The 21482-nt window shown below is 35.7% G+C and overlaps 1 protein-coding gene across 5 annotated transcripts in view; it reads right to left on the reverse strand.

Moving 5' to 3' along the window:
• LOC150094270 (protein DOP1A) overlaps positions 1–21482 on the reverse strand; it is a 613349-nt gene that overhangs the window by 338025 nt on the left and 253842 nt on the right. For all 5 annotated transcript variants that reach the window (XR_016550242.1, XM_090412136.1, XM_090412135.1 and 2 more), the window contains one exon: positions 19120–20650. Coding sequence is in view for 4 of the 5 variants with exons in the window: in XM_090412136.1 (XP_090268262.1) it covers positions 19120–20650 (1531 nt within the window). In the remaining variant the exon portion in view is untranslated. The remainder of the gene's footprint in view (positions 1–19119; positions 20651–21482) is intronic.

Here is a 21482-nt window from a genome sequence, read left to right on the forward strand (position 1 = left end):
AAACTATTTTACTATTTATTTTAATTTATTTCTTGATATCTATTAATGCAGATGGAGTTATTCTCCTGCAGTCCTCAGTACATGTAATATCATGAACTTTTATTTTAATTAGTGGAATTGTTGTGGTTCTCCTCCTACAGTGCAGGGATGGCCAACCTATGGCTCATGCACCAAAAGTGCTGCATTGCACTCCAATGATAAAAATAAAAAAGTAAATCTATTTATGCAAATAAAAGTATTAACCAAAAACCGATTTGTAGAAAAAAAAGCTAAAATTTAGTAATTATTTTTAGCGATTTTATTGTTTCGTGCACATCTTTTGCACATTCACTTGTTTGATCCTGAAGAGCCAAACATTAGCAACAGCAGTGTGTGGCAGAGGTTTTTATCAGTCAGTTTACAGTTGATACAAATTGAACATTTGTACTTTTTTGAAAATTAAGGCTTGTTTTTACATTCAGTTATTACCAATCACAGTGCAAAAGAAAATGAGCAAAAGAAAAACAGGTGATAATAAGTGTGAATTCATTGAAGAGTGGGAAAATGAGTTCTTATTAATAGTGAATCCATCAGGCAAACTGTTTGTGCACTGTTTGTGAAAACACTTTCTCACATAATAAAAGACATGATCTTAATAAACACTATAAAACACAACATCAGACTGAAACAGAAGGAAAACTGAAAGTAGTACTTGGGTCTGCGTTACAGAGAGAGAATCTTGTTTTTATATTAAATCAATATATCATGACTATATTAACATATTTTAGTGAGAATTTTTAAGGGAACAAGAGTTAAATGGTACACCTGAACCCGTACATGAAAAAATTGGCACATGGAATGTAAAAGGTTGGCCACCCCTGCTGTAGTGTATCAAAATGGCTATGAAATACAGCTGAAAATTCTACAAATAAACAAATTTTATGTAAGTGACTTCCTTAATTATTAAGTATTATAAGCCCTATATTGGAGATCTACTGCAATCATCCAACCTTTGTTCTTCAATCTATTCTCAAATCCTTTCAGGCCTCCAATAAGAAGGGTAGTCACATAGTCACACAACAAATGATGAAAACTAATACTTCAAGACTTCTACAAACATCCATGTTCACAGTCAGATTATACAACCATATATCTGTGTATCTCTGAATCGTTCATTACCATGCATGACTCAACTAAATATCATTTCCTGAAGCAATATCAAACCACAGATTAAGATAACTGTTAGATGCAAGAAAAGATAAGCCAGTTTATTATAAACCTATTAAATGAGGCAGAAATTGCAGATAATAATGCACTTTCATAATGCAATTGGAAGAACAACAGTATGTTGCACCCATTGATTGGAAAAGGGCCTAATTTCGATTCTCGTCATGATGAGAGGAATCTTTTTATGGATTTTTTCTTTCAATTGAAGGCGAGATAGCCAATCTCATACAGAGGCAGCAGGATTTTTTCTCATGGAAACTCAGGTTTTTCAGCCCACTTACAGACAGACAAATCGACCCTGAGGACACACATAATTTACACAGAAAAAAATACTAGTAGTGGTGGCGGACAGTAGATGCCATTGGTGTAAGTGGTGGAGACGGAGAGTTGTAGAGTAGGTGCCCTCCTTCGATGAGTCTTTGAACTCCTTGGAGGTATCATGTAATAATAACAGAAGTGATACTAAATCATTATATCATATTACAAGAACAATGACAGGCAAAAAAAGAAGAGATATTATTAAAGAAAAAACAAGGAAATAAACAATAATAAAAAGAAAATATAAATATGAGTAGAATACTTCAAAGAGATTATGAACAGAGAAAAATAAATAGTAATCAGGTAATGCCTGTTGTTGTTGTTGAGTCCATTGAAGAGCTTCTAGATATCACCGTGGATCTTTAGAGCTGCTTTGGCAATCTGTTGAACTTTGATGGAGTAAACCTTTCTCTAGGGGTTATTGTCAATTTTCTGTAGAGCAGCAGCAATTGCTGGACAAGAATAAATATGGACAGGTGTTAGTTCAACTCCTGGACAGTTTTTTGCATGTTTTGTAGCTCCTACTACCATCTGGCTGAATTTTCATGCCTTTAAAATGCTCCATCCTTAGTCTGGTGATGATTGTGTTATTTCTCTATTTTCATTAATTTCACCGATTTCAATCTTCTTCTTCTTGATAGTTTGTTTTACCAATCTTATTTTGGCGACAGATTAGTATTAGTTAGTGATAGCGGGTGTAATTTCTAAGGTAAGTATCTTGCATTTTGGGTTGGTCTGTCTGCTCTTTCATTGCCTTCAATATTTACATGGGCTGGCATCCACTGCAGTGTGCAGTTCTTATTTTTCAAATTTAAGGTTATTAGTAGTTCATGAATTTCCTGTGTGAGTTTTGTTTTTCCGTTTTTTAATGCCTCAAGTGCAGATTTCGAGTCACTGTAGATGGTTATTTCTTCTGTAATGTTTATTACTGGATTTGAGAGAGAGAATTTGAGAGCTGTTTGTATGGCTGTTAACTCTCAAGTAAAGTTTGAAGCTATTTTGCCAGCTGTGGTTTTGATTTGCATTTCCTCGCCTCCAGGTAGAGTTAGAAAACCCCCCTGAACCTCCTTGGTTGAGTGCTTTATCAGATGATCCATCAGTGTAGGCAATGACATGGTTTGAATTATTTAAGTGATGTATAGTGTCAAGTCCTTTTCTTTTATTTTCTTGCTGTGACTCCTTTTTTGAACAAGGTTCGAGGAGATTTAAGTTTATCATTGTGTTTTTTGGTAGAATAGTGGAAAAGATTTCATTGTTTATTTCTTATTGACTTAGAGCACAAATCATAAACAAACAAACAAAAAAAAAGACATACTATGAATGGTCACATTTTAGAAACAGTGGAGAACTTTAATTACCTAGGATCGATAATAAATAAACAGAGAGGATCAGAAGATATAAAATCCAACATAAAAATGGCACAAATCATTTTTAACATATTAAGGAAAATATGATCAAAGCAAACAGGCTTAAAACACAAAATCAGGTTGTTATTATTATTATGAGCTACGCTATGGAGTCCTTACACTCACTGAAGGAGCTCCTAAACATCATGGCAAGCACTAACCAACATTTGTGCAGTATCTATCATACTTTGCTCTGAACTCATTCACAGTCATAGAAATAACAACACTTTGGCAACCTGTTCCACACACACCACTCTTCAAGCAAAAAATTCGGTTACCTTCCTACCATCGTCATTCATTAAAATCATTCTGCCATAAACATTCTTTCTTTGACCTCCCTCCATAATGTAATAACAGCATACATTTCCTAGGAAATGTGTTTTTACATTATGGAAAATACCTAAGAATAGCGATCTGAACTTTCCTCACCTTTGCAACGAGTTGTCCAGTATCGTACTACGTACTAGGGTCACTTGCATTAGCTCACGCTAGTGTTTGCCGATACTTTATATTTTACTATATTCGGCATGAAACTCTCTGATTCCAATCTTTGAGTTTCTCATTCGGTTTTGAAACAATGTGGATTTTATATCCCCTTAATTTAAAATATTCTTTCTTTTACTTGCAGCATATTGAAAGAATTGTTTAGGATTATCTTTGGCCTGCACTGCTTATTTCCTTTCATACTCTGCTTTTGCCTCTCTTACCACACCAGTTACCTTCTGGCCTGTACTTTGTACTGCTCATGTGTCTGCTAGTCACCTTTCTCCTTGAATTCCCTCCACAATTTTTTTTTTTCCCAGCTCCAGCTTAATAATGATATTAATCCATTTAACTCCAATTTCATTTACTCTCCTGACTCTAGATATGCAGTCTGCCATTACTTTCCTCAAACATTCTAATCTAATCTTCCTTCTAACCTATATTCCCAAAGTTGAAGTTCCCTATAATAGTTACCTGCCTTCCACTCATTGAGCTTATTTTTTTATGCATACTCTCAAGATGGCCTCAAATATGCTATTTTCACTGGCCTGCTATTGAACTCCTACTCTCTTTGGTTGCAGTTCATTGGCTATTATCAATAATCCTTCACTCCCCCATTCTTTTCTCTCTGTCCTCCCTGAACACACACTATACCATTCACATTCTATCCCACTAACTATATCATCTTCTGTCAGTCATGTCACACTAATGTCAATAACCTTTGGTCAGGATGAACTAACCAATATCAAAAACTCTTTTTTTCGAGTGCTTCCAGTATTAGCATACGTGAAGTGCAATAGTCCCTTAGGCCCACTGCTGTCCTTATGCTAAATTTATACTAACTATCCCATTCTAGTTTGTTACTAGTACCAATTTACGCATTTTATGCACATTTTTACACTTAAGTGCCTCACTGGTATCTGTGTACTTGCTCAATAGCTCCCGCCCCCCCCCCAAAAAAAGCTCTAGCTTCCATGATTTTGCACATCCACTTTCACTTCATTCAACAATGCTTTCCCAGACTCTGAACACCAAATCCATTCAGATGCAAACCATTTTTTTTGTATAAGTCCTTTCACCCATCAAACTCACTCCACACATCCACAAACTCCACATCATTCTTCCTGCATAACCTTTGCATTGAGTGATTTGCTGTCATGGCCTTCCTTCTCAGCTGTATACTCTGTGCAACAAACTCACTATCTTAACTCTCTCATTCTTTTCTTACTTAATACTTGTTTAATACTGTTATTATTTACTGCAAATATGAAATCAGTTCTACTCTATGCATCAGATTCATGGACAACAAAAAAAGCAATTAGGGAAAAAAATGCAAAGGTTTGTAAATAAACATTTAAGAATTTTACAAATAAGATGGCCAGAAAAGATATCCAATAAAGAATTACAGCAAAAAAAAAAACTAAACAAAATCCAATAATGTATGGCATCAATCAGAGAAAATGGAGATGGATAGGACATGCACTAAGAAAATCTCTCAAAAAGATGAAGTAAAACAAGCATTACATCAAAATCTGCAAGTAAAGAGAGGTAGACCAAAGATGAGCTACCTCTCTTCCTCCTTTCTTGCAGAGGAAGCGAGATAGATCAAAGATGAGCTGGCAAAGAGAAGATGACGACAACATCAAAGATTGGAAAGATCTGGACACAAATGAAGAGAAAAGCACAAAACAGTCAGATGGAGATCCGTGGGAGGACCTATGCTCCCAATGGAGAGAAGAGGAATAAGCACATCAAATGGGTAACAACATCTTTGTTAAAAGATCTTATATGCTGCATGCTAAAGATTTCTATATGAGCCATCTAAATGCTTATTCTTTCAGCTACTTAAATACTGTATATACATGCAGTTTATAAACAAATTATGCCAGGTTATACAATAGGAAATTCTGTGCCTTTTTATTACTACTAATGTGGTACCTACTTTGGTAAACTACAGAGTACAAAGTGATCTGTAAAGAACTATAAAATTCAATATATCTAGAGGCTACATGCTACAGTTTTCATGCAGTCTTTGCCCCATACACTCTGTCCAAATTGATGATGACCCCATTGTCAATTCACCAGATTTGGCTGTGCACCGACATGTCCAAATGTTCAGTTTCTAAGCTTGGTTTTTCAATGTGTTGATTAAATTTAAGTCTTGCTCACAATTCGAGCATCATACTAAAATGTTCCTCCAAATATCTATAAGTATTGCTAACCACTGAAAATGTTTATTCTTACTTGCAAATGTCAACTTGAATGAATAGTTTGAAATCAAGTGGAATTTAATCTTCTGCCATACTTCAAATCACTGTGAAAAACATCACTTTCACCAAGAAAGTTTTTGTATATCATGAGCACAGTAAAAAGGACTGTTCAGTTCCAAAACTGAAGTCAAACTGATCTTGCAAGATTGCTATGAAGTTAAATACAAACCATTCTTCTACCTCATTCTCCAGGAATCTCTCTTCCAGATGAAAGAAAACAGCATTTATAAAAGTTAATACTTGCTTTTATGTCTTCACTTGATAACACAGTAGCACAGAGATACTGTCCTCTAAGTTTATTATTCTTCGCTCGTGTGAAATGAAGTGCCTCAACAAGTATCGGATTATGGTTTTGAAGCAGTTAATGATGCCAGTTCTGAAAAAACATCATTCAAAATTTCTACCGTTACTTGATGTTTTTGATATTTCAGCTACTTTAAGCAGTCATTAGATATAGGATCATTCTCTTTCTCTTGCTCAAAATAATTAACAAGAGGAATGTAGTTTTTAATAACAATGGTTTGAAGCATAAAATGTCTAGACAATAAATGTACTTCATTAAGTAGTTTGAAAGCCACTGATTCACATTCAGAAGCATTCACTATTTCAGCAAATTTACACTCGTTTGTTAAAGATCGTGTTAATAGTTCTCGTTAATGTTTCAATATTCCTCATTTGCCTGATCTGTTTTTCGTGCTTCAGTGAAACCTAGGTCTTTGCAATGCACAATACAGTGCTGTAAGATTAAATGTGGATTTTCATGTTTTAGTTGACTAACTACTCAGTTCAATTTGCATAGCTTAACTGCAGAACCATCAGATGTAAACATAATCATTTTTCTGAGATCATTTTAAACTTTGATGGCAAGTACTATCATGTCAGCATTGCATCGATGTAATTAAACAATACCTCTATAATATGTTTTACATTCTGACAATTGTACTGATCTAAATTTGAAGTATAGTATTAAATGTTTTATTGCTGATATATCAATGTTCTCATCAACATCTAAAGCATGAAATGCAGCCACTGATATTTCATTTAGAGCATCACTTTGAGTGAAGCATTTATGACATTCAGAAATCTTAAAAAGAATTCCTTCTCTTTTTATTTTGAATGATAAGCATACAACTATTCATACTGATTTCCAACAGAAAGCTATCAAAATTATCTTGATTTGTTTTGCATTAGACCATTTTGGTTCAAGCCTGAAGTGCCTCTCTTCCCTTTCAGCCAGACTTTCATGAACCATGCTGACAAATCTACCTCAAAAAGAGAGGATTTTATTTCTTAATATTGCTGGAATGTCCAAATGCGACTTGCTCAACATTGTGACACTTCAAAAAAAATCAAGATTCTACAAATCATCCCCACCTTTTGACTTTTGCAAGTTGTCCTGGAAATTTTGCATATCAATAATACAAGGGCACAACTCTGTTGTCCTTGTCAGATCAAATTATTTCACTAAGGGCAACCAGCATGAGGTTCTTTGATGCTAGTATTTCAACATATTGATATATAATTTGTTTTTAAAGGAGAAATAATCAGAATTATATCAACAAATTGAAGGAAAAGCCAAGGGCAATCCTATTTCTCCTACTATCGCCAACTTCATGGAACACTTGGAACAATGCATTTTTGATAACATTTCACCAAGACCTACTCGCTGGTTCAGATACGTGGATGATATTTTAAAATTTGGAATGGCTCTTCTTCTGAGTTACATCAAATTCTTTCATTTAAAATCAGATGCACTTCATTCCAGGATCCAATTCACCTTAGAAGTAGTAAATAAGCAGTTAGCCAGATCTTTTAATTCTTCATCAACCAGATAGTAGCACAAATTTTTCAGTTTTTCGGAAGAAGACTCATACAGGTCATTATATATCCACACTGACTCTCATGATTGTCCTAGTCAAAAGGCTGGAGCTATTAGAACATTAGTGCATCATGCCCATTCTTTATGTTCTTCTGAACTGTTACAGAAAGGATTACAGCATATTAATTCCACGTTTTTATCTAATGGTTTTAAGGATTCTTTCATCAAAAGAGCTTTTAACAGTTATGGTATTTCTACTTCTTCAAATATAGAAGAAATAACTTGCATTCTTATCCCTTATGTGCCATGGCATTAGTGAACACATTGCAAAATTTTAAAACCACTGAATATTTTTGTTGACTTTTGCTTCATCAGAAAAGTTTTCACCTTTCTTGCTTCTTCTAAGCATAAACTTCCAACTCTCAATTATCCAGGAGTCTGCTCAATTTTTTGCTCTTGCAAGTTATCTTATTTTGGACAAACAGGAAAAATTTTATTTTTATTTTTTTTACTTTTTGTATCTCTCTCTGATCCTTCCAACTTTGGCATGCTTGGGAGTAAATAGGATGGCCTCCCTCACAATTAGCACATATTAATGTTTTTCTCCTGCAATCTTTGTTTTTATGGTCTCTACTGCTGCATGAGACATGGTGGCAGAGACATAACAGGCAGTTTGAGAAGACCATACTTCTGACATTTAAATCACAGAAATGGTTTGGGATGTAGAGCCTTGCTGGGCAATTGAGATGGCCTGCTTTGACAGATGTTGGTGGTTTTTGGTGTGGTGAATGTAAGGATGATGTTCCTAGTACGTACCAGGTGAGCATCCCTAAGTATGAGTATTCTCCACAATGGCTGTCATCTTGATATTTCATTTCAAAGCAGAACTCTTCATCTGGTACACTGCAGCTCCCACTCTGATATTACATACCTGGAAAACTTTAAAGTTTTGTTGGGGGTAACCATAACTGGTATTCCCCTGACAGATGTTGCACGAAGTAACTTTTCTGATCGTATCTTATTTGATGCCTCAGTGTATCTACTGAACAGAGCATCTTTATGAACTTTGGAGATCATGACAACCCTTCCAAACCCTTCTTAAGGAAGAAGGGTGACATTCTCCTGTTGAATGTATTATCAAAAAAGTGGTGTATTGATTGCAGCTTCTGATGTTTCATATTTTCTTTTTCTGTATTTTCTGTTGGTGTTTCTCTGGTTTTGTGACAGCGTTGGGACTTATTGAGGGCCCCTGATAAACAAGAGAATGAAGCAGTATTCGTTCTGAGGAGGAGTTTAGTTCAAGTACCAGCAATTCCCATCCACCATGGAGCCACAAATGAACATCCACTCTCAGGTAAGCAATAACTGCACTCAGGAGTGGAATGCCAGGCGTATTACGAATACTACTAAATGATCACAAATGTGCCAAATGCTAGGTGGGCACTGTTAGTGGACCATGGGGAAGAAGAAGACTTACTGTGATACCCTTGACACTTGTAAGGAAGCCCATTAGCAGAGTGGTCCTGGCTGGTTTGTCCAGGATAGCCCTTCTTGCCGAAGCAAAGTAGTGCACAAATACCAGGCTCCTCTTTCCAGATGTCTCTGGGTTGCACAGCAAACACAGCAGAAGGGTATTGGATCCAAGTGATGGTGGTATGAAGCCAGAATAGTACAAACGATTCAAGAAAAGAAGAGTGAAGAATACTGGAAGGAAAACAAAGAAAAAAACGAAGAATGAAAATGGCCATGGGAGGTCTCCTTAACCACGGACGAGTGTCCCATCAGGAGGAAGAAGTTCATATGAAAAAACATTTAAAAGGCACTCACAAAAAAAGGGATCCAAAGTCAGGACTAGCTATTCATAGTACAAATGGAAATTTTGAAGTAAACTGACAGCTAACAAAAGTAGCAGAAATCAAGTTCAATGGCTATGTTCAAAAATTCAAAGCTACGGATATCATCCAGTATCCAACTCTGTGCAAAAAAAGGCTTCATCCATATAATATCTTAATTTCACAAAGCTGGTTACAATGGACATACAATATGTTTTTTTAATCAAGAATGAAGAATTATTTTATTATTTTTTAACCTAACATTCTATTAAAGTTTCAGACATTATAGGTTTTTTTAAAAGCTGCTTTTGTGTAATAACTCTTCTGTAAATATTTTCCAGATGAAGAAGCACACTGCATATGTGTGAGAAACTAGTTAAATCAATAAAAAATTATGTAGTAGTAATACCTGAAATCACTGTAATATGGACAGCAGCCACAAAAGGTTAATGATGTCAATTTAATCTTCTGACCTTAATTTCATCATTATTATTATTATTTAGAACTTCCATGGAGTCATAAAACTTGTCACAGGAGGATCATCTTAGATAACAACAACACAAAGCATATCATACCATTCCTTAAACACATTAACTGTCTGCACTGTTACCACCTTCTCAGGTAATGCAATGTATGTGGTATAAACCACTTTCCATGAAAAAAAAAGATAATAATAACCAGTTCTCTTACTCACTACTTCCTTTTAACTTATAGGCATGACCTATTGACCTTGATCATTCCTCTTTTGTAAAGTGATTCATTGCTGATACTGACCAAAAATAGTCTATCAGACTTCTAACAGTTTCTGTGTGGTACTATGATTACTTTGCATTTAGTTTTCTGTGGAGTGATACTGAACATATGAACTGCTACACCTGATTTGCATATACAGTAGCATACAATACATATTTCTTATATTCTTCAAGGCAAAAGTTAGCAATTCTTGTCCATAATAGGAGAATGGAGCAACTTACTTATAATAAGCTTCGGATAATTATAATTTCATTAAAAAGTTGAATTAAATGAAGCTTCACTTGTAGGAGAAAAGAAGTAATGATATCCTGATATAAGTCTCGAAGCCAGAAAACTGAATTATTGCTCCCAAACTAAGGTAATTAAATAAATGTTCAAGGAATGCTGCTATCTCTGGTCAAGCATCAAACCCAGATGGTTATTAAAGAACGCAGCTTGTCAGCTTAAGATGATACTACAATGCATGTATACTAATGCCAGATACATGGATTACAATACCAGTAAACTGCATTTAATACTAGGATGAAACTGTTTTGCTTATAGCTGTGCAGTATAGTCTCTTTGGATAGATATTTTTTACTACGCAGAGTTATTTCCATTCCGGTACAAAACTATCAATACATGCAGGTGCTTTCTATTATTAGTTACTTTAGATATACCAACGAAATAAAGAATTTCTCTTAATTACTTGATTTTATTATTTTTATTAAGAGAGACCTCGAGGAAGTCAACAACTCATCAAGGGAGGTCACATATCACCCACACCAGCTGCTTCTTCATACTACCTGCACTCACAGCCAATGCATTCCAATCATGCACCACTCTATGAGAGAAAAATCTAGGCTCTCATCCCTTCTTCTCGACTTCCATTGGATGCCCTTATCCTCTCCCCACCCTCCATAAAATGAAAAATTCCATTTACTGGTATCCTATATGATCCTTTCAGGAAGTATATAAGCTCTCATATATTCAAGAACAAAAAATATTTTTGCACAGATACACACTAACATATAAATTTAGTTATTCTGAAGCAAAAAAGATTCTCCCCACCCCACATATATATTTGGTTTCAATGAAGCGCTTGTCATTGCCCATTGCAAACATGTTAAAGTTTCCAAGAATTTTCTTACTGACCACTAACAAGAAAAATTCCATGATTCTGTGTTCTGATTAACTGTTGAGAGAGCAGTTTCAGTTGTTTGCATATTGCGTCAAATTGTGAAAATTATATATCATAAAAAAATAAATAAAAAAAGGTGGCAAAAGTGGAAATACCATATATCTGGCTAGTTGAATAATCTGGATAAGGAAGTGTTTCTTAAAATAAGATGCAAGATATGTAATTACTGAAATTTAAAAATAAAGGTTGACCAGAACGTAAACCTGCAACACCAGTTTATTACTAGTTTAATAATTTATATGCAACATTAATGATCACCAGAAATTTATTCTTTAAGAATCAAGTGTTGAAAATAATATGCAATTATGCTAATGTTCATAATAGAATAAAAAAAATCTATCCTGAAGACAGCAAGATATAAAAGATCTTACTTTCTTTCCATGCATTTAAATAAAATTAAAAAAAAATTGCTATGTACAACAACTTACAAACCACACACATACATACATTTTGGTTTAATGAATTAAATATATTTCATTTCTATCAGAGAGACATGTCATTTCTCCCATTAGTTATTAACGTATACATTTCTAGTCATCATTAATGTTTCTGCATATGATTTGAAAGGAGAAAAGAATAGTATGAGGGAGGACATGAAAGATTTTCTGAAATAAACAAAATAAAAGAGTGAGAAATTAAGATATGAGTCTGTTGCTGCAGTATGGCAGAGCTGAGCTAAGGAGGGCCATAATTATTATTATTATGATGAACTCATCGAGCGAGGCTATATTATTAGCACCAACTGTCACACCTGTTCTTGAATCCATTCAACTGCACACACAACATCCGACAGCAATCCGTTCCAATCATGCACAACTCTATGAAAGAAAAATCTAGCCCTCACCCCCTTCTTGACAACATTCATTCTCAACTTTCAAGGATGCACTCACGTCCTTTCCCCACCTTCCAAAAAATAAAAAATTCCACCTATTGAAATTCTGTATAACCCTTTCAGAAGTTTGTAAGTCTCAATCATATTATCCCTCTTTCTGCTGTTTGCTGTTTTCTGCACATTCTCAAGTGATTATGAAGACAGCTTGAGAATGTGCAGCCTACACATTCTCAAGCTGTCTTCATAATCAGTATTCCAAAATCCTGATATAATTTTCAACACATTCCTTTACACTCTTCACTGTAACAGAATCACCATGAAAACCAGGAGACCAGACATGTGTGCAATAGTCCAAATGAGGTCTTATCAAGGCATTGTAAACAGGCAAAACAACTACCTTATCTTTACATGTCAAGGTTCATTTCAGCATTGCAATTATTCTCTGAGCTGTATTTACAATGTTTACTATATGATCATTGAACTTCAATTTCCTATCTACTAAAATTCCAAGATTCCTAGCCAGATCAGTTTATTCTAGAATAATTCACCAATAATAGTGAATGAGTGTGCATAGGTTATACAAAAGGAATGATGAAAATTTGTAGAAGTGTGGGGTGAGTTTGACAGATGAAATGGTTTATACAAGAACAATGGTTTACATCTGAATACATTTGGTGTTCAGAATCTGGAAAGAGTTGTTGAATGAAGTGAAAGTGGATGTGCAAAATCATGAAAGCCAGAGCTTTTTTTGGGGGGGGGGAAGCTGTTGAGCAAGTACAGAGATACCAGTGAGGCAGTTAAGTGTAAAAATGTGCAGAAAATGCCTAAATTAGTACTAGTGACAATGCTTTATACAGGGTGTCCCAAAATTCATGCAAGAAGTAATTTTGATAGAAAACACGGGTTTTTAATTAAAAATTGTAATTTCTTATTGATTCATAAAGTATACGGTATAGGGTTATCCATGGAATAGCATATCAAGTAAATGGCATCCATGGCTTTACTGGCACATATGCACTCTTTTGTCGAAATTTTCCATGACCATTTTGCATAAATGTGGCTGAATTTCGTTGATACAGTGCTCAATTTCCTCCTTCAAGGCATGGGTGATCGTGGGCTTGTTGGCATAAACCTTAGACTTCAAAAAACCCCAAAGAAAAAAGTCCAACAGCGTTAAGTCACATGATCTGGGTGACCAATTCTGATCACCAAAATGGGAAATTACATGACCAGGAAATGACTCATGCAGTAATTGAATTGTTTCTCGGGCTGTATGGCATGTGGCACCGTCTTGTTGAAACCACATGTCGCCCACATCCATATCTTGCAATTTAGGCACAAAAAACTGGATTATCATGTCGTGATAGCGAGCACAATTAACTGTTATTGCCTTAACAGCCGCATTTTTGAAGAAGAATGGACCGATGATGCCTCCATCCCAAAATCCGCACCAAATAGTGACACGTTGTGGATGCATTTGTTTCTCAACAATCACTCATGGATTTTCTGAACTCCAAATGCCACAATTTTGTCAATTAACGAAGCCATCAAGATGAAAATAAGCCTCATCCCTGAAGATGATTTTGTTCGAAAAATAAGCATCCACTTGTTGTTGTTCCATAATCCATTCAATGAACTCTCTTCGCTGTGTGTGGTTAGTAGGCTTCAGTTCTTGAGTCAATTGAACTTTGTAAGCATAAAGATGCAAATCTTTCGTGAGAATACGCTGTAGAGAGCTTCTCGAAATGCCCAATTCAAGACCACGGTGCCGAACTGATGTTCCTGGACTCTCAGCAACACTCTCACGAACTGCTTCGATGTTTTCTGTTGAATGATTTGTTAAAGGACAGCCAGAGTGTATAAGATCACTAATTAATCCAGTTTCCTTGAATTCTTTAATTAATCTTTTCACAGTTAATGAGTTGATGAAGTTAAATCACTATTCCGACCATATTTTGTACGAAAATTGCGAACTGTAGCTGCCAAATCTTCATTATTTTTAAAATATTGCTCAACAATGAAAATGCGTTGTTCTTTCGTGTAGCCTCCATTTTTAATAACCCTGAATTGTCAGCTGTCACGCTGTCTTTTTTTTCTCGTTGGCAACACTTTACCGCACAAATGGTGCTAAATTTAAATCTTGCGTGAATTTTGGGACACCCTGTACAAAGTAGAATGGGATAGTTAGTATAAAGCATAAGGACAGCAGTGGGCCTAGGGGGCTATTGGTTAGTGAGACATGGCTGACAGAAGACGATATAGTTAGTGGGATAGAATGTGAATGGTATAGTGTGTTCAAGGAGGATGCAGAGAAAAGAATGGAGAGTGAAGTATTATGGATGACAGCCAATGAACTGCAACCAAAGAGAGTAGGAGTTCAACAGCAGGCCAGTAAAAATAGCACATTTGAGGCCATCTAGAGTGAGATAGTGGCCAGCAGAACAAAATATACAGTTGGTTGCTTCTATAGACCACAGGATGTAAATGGTGATGGGGAGAATATGCATCAGCAAATAAACTCAATGAATGGAAGGCAGAAAACTATTATAGGAAACTTCAACTTTGGGAATATAGATTAGAAAGAACACATAGGAGGAAGGAAATGGAAGGCAGTTACTAAGGGATAAGATATGGAATAAGGTTTGAGAATGCTACATCTACATCGGCCAGACTGCATACTTAGAGTCAGGAGAGTAAATGAAATGGGAGTTAAATGGATGAATATCATTATTAAGCCTGGAAGGCCAGAAGGTAACCAGTGTGGTTAGAGAGGCAAAAGCAGAGTATGAAAGGAAATAAGCAGTGCAGGCCAAAGATAATCCCAAAGAGTTCTTTTGATATGCTGCAAGTAAAAGGAAAGAATGTTTATGGCAGAATGATTTTAAAGAATGCCAATGGGAAAGAGGTAAATGAATCAGGTAAAATGGTAGAATTACTAACTGAATACTGCAAGAGTATATTATTCAGGTGGAGATATTGCTGTAATAAGACAGGCAAAACCTTATATGAAAACTGAGGTAAATGAACTGGAAGTGCATAGCATATTATAGAACCTTCATGTGAATGCAGCTATGGAATTAGATAATATTCAAGCTCAGGTTTTATGAGAAGATGCTAGAAAATTGTCAGTGCCTTTGTTCACATTGTTGTTAGCTCTGGGTTAGTCCTAAGGGGGTGGAAAAAGAGGAAAATAGTTCTATTGCATAAAAGAGGCTCCAAGATTGATGCAGCAAATTGCCAACTAATCAGCATATCAGAAGTCAGAGTCAAGGTACTGAAGAAGTTGGTCAAGGGCAAAATACAGGAATGGATAGACACAAAGGGGATACTATATTCAACATGAATCTCTTTCAAATTGCTCACTTTTTAAAGTACAGTGACAGCTAAGTTGGATAAAAGTAATGATAATTCATTTGAAGCTATCTTTTGCAAGACAGAGGCCAACAGGACAAAATACATTGTTGGTTGCTGCTACAGACCTAGATACTGCTAGAGTTTACAAAGGCTTTTGACATGATACTGTGGAATTCTAAATAATAAATTGCAGCACATGGGGATGGATATAAATTTTGTGAAATAGATAAGAGGACAGTTGATGCAGAGATATCAGAGAGTAGTTTATTCAGGAGTAGAGTCCAGTAGATGGCTTGTGACCAGTGACATGTCGCAGGGCTCTGCTCTTGGGCCACTACGATTTAACTTGCACATTAACATAGGAAATGATCTGAGAGGAACTATGAAGTTGTATGCTGATGATGCAAAATTCGGTAGAGCAATAGTTAATAGAGATGATGTTAAAATTTTGCAGGATGATTTTAACAGACTGGCAGTCTAGGCAATGGAGAATGGATGTCAACTTAATGTGGCAAAATGCAAGGTTATGCATTTTGGGGCTGAAAACATTACCAGCTGTGTACAACATTGATGGTACACTAGGAAATGGTTTGATTTGAGGGTACTAATAGAAAGAGAATTAAATTTTAGAGGACATGTTGCAAAAGTGGCTAAAACAGCTCATTAGATTACTTGTTTACTGAAGGATACTTTTGCATAAGCAGGTTATTATTCCTCTTTATTGAGCCTTGATAACACCCTGTCTTGACTACTGCATGCTGATGTGGTCACTTGGCCTTCTTGGCAATGAGGAAGAGGTGGAGAGGATCTGGAGGCAAGTGACCAAGATGATAGCAGGTCTATGGAATGAACCTTACAAGAACAGATTGAAGATTTGCGGGTAAAAAAATTGGTTGACAGGCAGAAAAGGTGTGATATGACTAAGATATACAAATTACTGAAGAGTTTTTACAAGATTAATACAGACAAAATTTTTCAGAACAGGCCTGGTGGTGGGAGAACTAGGGTCCATCCTTAGAAACTGAGAAAGAGTGTTAGAGAGAGAGAGAGTCATGAATGAGTGGAACAGGTTGCTAGAGTCACTGTTGTGGGTGCAACAGTGACTCTTCAAAGCAAAATATGATAGATACTGCACAAATGTTGGATAATGCTTGGCATGATGTTTAGGGCTGGCCTCCCTTAATGAGTCTAAGGACTCCAGGGAGTAGCCTATAATAATAATAATATAAATTATTAAACTATACAAATAAACTGAAATTACAGTATTATATTTTGATCTGCCTGTTTTTTTAAATTTCAGCAATCGCATATTTTGCAACCTAATTTAAGAAACTCCCCATTCCCCCTTATAGACTATTAGACCAGCCAGAAATATGGTAATGGAAACCAGAGGTATCGAGGATATACATTCAAACATGTGTCTATTCACTCCTCAGACAAATAAGTGTAAGTGTAGAAATGGGTGGAAGGTCTCCCAAGTTTCAAATTTGAATGGGCTGGTAATGACAGTACTCAAAGGTAACTGCTAGTCCATAGGGATGCGAAAATGCATGTACATGAATGTCAGTAGTATCAGAAATAAAGGAGTGAAGTCTTTATCATTGATCAACTCGACTTAGCCAAAATATTAACAGCATCAGCAAGACCTGGTTGACAAAAAATGATATAATTAGAGGAAGAGAATATTAGGGGTATTGTATATTCAAAGAGGATAGAGGGAACAGAACAGATAACTGAATAACTTGAACCAACAAAAATAAAAGTTAAAGAGTATTTTAGGAGATGATTCATTTGAAGCTATCTTTTGTGAGACAGAGGCCAACAGGACAAAATACATTGTTGGTTGCTGCAATAGACCTGGAGGTCCAGAGGAAGCTGTGGATGCCATGCATCAGCAAATTAACATGAGTGCAGGCCACAAAATTATAATGGGACTTCAACTATGGAGATACAGATAGAAAGAAAAAAATGCTATCCATTTCCATGGTAAGATGGAAATGGAATTTATACAGTTAATAAGCGATAATTACCTGAAACAACATGTGATGGAAAAGACCAGAGATTCCAGTGTTGGATGCAGTAACAGCATCAGATCTATCCATAAGTACAGTACCAACCTTATCTACAATTAGGAAAAGTGACCATGAAGTCCTATTCTGGGAGGTTGCCGAAACAAGTAGAATTCTCCTATAAGAAAGAGTTTATGTGGAACTACAAAGCTGGTAATTATGATAAAGTTAGGTGGCAGCCTGGAGCAATGCCATGGCATAAGAAGCTACAAGGAAAGAATGTTAGTAGGGCATGGGAAGTAGTCGGGAATTGTTCGAGAGAGGCAATATTTGGCTGCATATCCAGGGTCAGAAGAATACACCAAGTAGGGATTAAATGGATGAGTAGTATATAAAAAAGCAGGAGCTGAAAAAAAAAAGAAGAAAAAAAAAAAAGAAACACAATGTGAAGGAATATAAACAAAAAAAGTGAATAGCATTCTCATGAGCAATACAAAGCAAAGGGAAGAAGAGTAACTAGTATGGTAAAGAAGGCCAAATCAGATTATGACAGAAAATTAGCTAAGCAGGCTAAAGTAAATCACAAGGAATTTTTTGCTATGTAGTGAGTCAGAGGAAGAATGATTAGGGAAGGATATGTATAATCAATGTTGATGGTAGGAAAGCAACAGAAACAGAAGTAGATGAGTTACTAAGCAACCACTTTGCAAGGGTGCATCACCCAGGTGGAGATTTTGCAGTTACTGATGTGACAGAGACTGATGAGTGAATTTATTTTTCAAAATTTTTTTTTTTAATACCATGAAGTAGTATAGCTTCATTTATTTGTCTAAGAACTGGGAGGTGATCATTATAAGATATGGCATCTACAGGTATGGTGAAAGAACATTTATTTCTTTTCAGTTAAAATTGGAATTGGTTCTGCAACAATCTGAGTACTCATACCACAGTTGTAATTTGTGCTTGAAAATACTAATATTTCACTGGTTTTAAATGCAGCAAAACATTAGTGTCTTAATAAATTAATTACTTATTTCATTCTTCTAGTGTTGTTTAAACTGTCAAGTACACTATAAACATCTGCTACCTAAATGTTCCTCCAGCCTTCCTTATGAGATATAATAAATTTAGTTTAATCCTTTATCCAAGTGTAAGCAAACAAAGTTTGCATCTGAAAATATCTTCAGGACTGAATATGGTGTTGTACTACCTTACTGGGGTAAGGTAGTACAACACTGTGCAACTCATAGCAAAGGTGAACCAAGCTAACAACACTCCTATCCCAGTATCTCCCATAATGCAAAACACATCTCCTTGCGGATATGTATAATGTTATACATTAAGGGATTGGCCACTACCCAGACTAGTTTCGACCTTTATTGAGGTCTCTTCAGTGGGAGCCAGGACCAGAGGTGGAGATACCAGGCAGAAGCAATAGCGACAAGTGAAAAAAAAATTTTCAACTTCCTTATGAGGTGTTTCCCAACAACTACAACCTCCAGTTCCTCAAGAGACATCAATAGATTTCTTCTTTCTCAATTCTCACCTGTACCCCACTAATAGCATTGATATATTATAGGTTCATCTACTTGTAGTATATGAGATAATTATAAAAATAAATAAATAAATAAATAATAAATGGATTCAGTTAACTTACCTGAAAAGTATCCTGAAAATCATTAGCTTTATTATCTTTAATATTTTCATCTTTACCAGGTTTATCATTGAATTCTATAATTGCTTCTGAAAATGTTACTTCATGCTCACCATTTTTAAGTTGAGAATCATAAACACTTGCAACTAGGCAATGCAGTAGAGCCTTCTGCACTTTGCAACGTTGAAGAAGATCACTTAAATATGAAGCGAAACTTCTTCCACTATCTTTCACAATTGCAACAAGTTCTGAAAAAATGAGAGTCAACACTTCAGTGCACAGCAATCTCACATTCCTATTACCAATAACTTCTTCTTCAGTCAGTCTCACTTGTGGTAAATTTGGGTAATAACTGCGAATGTAATAGAGGCAAGCAGTAACAACTACCTCAACAAATGTGCTACTACGAAAAACAGTAGTGGCTTCGGCACTTAATTCTCCATGGAAATTGTTTCCAAAAATAGATTTTCTATGTCTAGCAAGAAGTACTTGGAGAAGCTGTCCTCTACAACTTAAAGAGCTGCTGATAGTTGTAGTGGCCATGCTACACAATGTTACCCTTGGGTTAGTAAGAATAACTGCTTTTAATGAATACAGTACATACAGAATTTTCTGTGAATCATATACCTGACAGTAAAGCAATATGTAGGAGTGCAATGAATGTACAGTTAATTCTTGAGGTGGTACAGGTTTATGATTGTTATCATATGTCTTATTTATGCTTTCTGAGCGGCTCTTTGAAAACTGGAAAGAATGTAGCATTTCAAAGTCATGAAAGGCATCATCAATGTTGTAATCTGAAGCACCTATAAGTTCATCAGAAATGGCTTCTTTTCCTCCAGACACGGCCAAAATCAAAATTTCCTCAAGAATGCTATTAACTATTTCAGCACTAGTCATTTTCTTATATTCTTCTTCTTCTGTTACTTCAATCCCTGTGTCATCAAAAGAACTTTTTCTTATCAACGTGTTAATTCTTTTAGCATTTGATAAGTCAGGAGGTTCTGAGGATTCTAAATGCTGATCACTTCCAAATGAAGACAAAGAGCCAAAAGGATTAACAAATAAAGAAATGGGAAGTTGAAAATCTCTTTCATGGCTTGAAGGTAACTCAAAATCTTGAAGCATGGAATTAGAAGTAACTACTTTGGATCCCTTGGCACTTCCCATATTAATGATAGAGGTAAGAGCAAATATTTTTTTCTCTGGACTGGCTTGTTGAGAAGATGGATGACTTTCATCACTAACATGATAGATGACGTTGCCACTTACACTACTAATAGCATATATTTTTGCTTCTACTTCATTCTCATCCTGATCTCCTGTTTCCCCTACCTTGACTTTTTGAGGACAATGAACACTCACATGTTGTACAGATACTCGAGCAGAATCAGGATGCAACAGGACCAACAACATTGGTTCCAGTATTCTTGCAATATCACCACGCTGTAATGAATGATTTAGCCAGCCTTGAGCAACTGATTTCTGGGAACCAGTTTCTTTACCGAGGCTATCCAGCATAAGGAAAAGACACCTAAAGGAATGAAAGATAAAACTGGCCATTATCATGAAGAAATACATTTCTTAATTCTTAATTAAAAATTAATTTCTTTATAGATATTATTTCTGGGAAAACTCCCATGTTACTCCTCTTAAAAACTATTATTTTTACAGCTACTTTGCCTGCTTTTGTTTAGGAGTGCCCCTTTTTTAATGTCATTGGCTTTTTACTCAAGAATTCTTAAGGCACTGCAGATGTATTTTAGAGACAAATATATGTAGCATAATAGAAGACAATTCCCACATACCTTTTCTTGGATGTTGTTTCCTGTCTTATTGTCTGCTGTTATGATGTTAAAAGGGAAGTGGGGGGGGGATTAGGCAATGTGGGAGAATTAAGTTGAAAAAACTCTTTTTATATATATATATATATATAATATATACATATATTATTTTTAAGGGTGGGCAGAGCTCTTTTTTTGTAGGGTGGGAAAGAGATGAAAGGGTGGGGGCTGAAAATAGAAATTGTTTTTTTGAGGAAGGGTTTATCGGAAAAGGTGGCCAAGGAGAGGGTTAACGGGGTGCGAGCTGTTTTGGCTGTGTGTGTCATCATCTGAACTCATGGAGGAAGTGGATGCTATGTCATGTCAGCTTGGTGTTTTTGCCTTTGAAGTGCTCGAGTTATCGCCTATTGGTCGGAATTGTGACCTAATTTTTATGTTATGGAGCTTTCAATACTCAGAGACTATGTAGGGTCAATGGACGTTGATTGAGTTCCCCTCACATTTTATGGCTATCGTTTCTGATATTCTAAGCATTGTTTTGTTGTCTTGTCAATTTGTGGGCTATGTTCCTGTTCAAGGGCG

Source organism: Typopeltis vanoorti, chromosome 22 (genome assembly GCF_054136105.1).
Source record: "Typopeltis vanoorti isolate ZY-2024b chromosome 22, IOZ_Tvanoo_1.0, whole genome shotgun sequence".
Classification (NCBI taxonomy): Eukaryota; Metazoa; Arthropoda; class Arachnida; order Uropygi; family Thelyphonidae; genus Typopeltis; species Typopeltis vanoorti.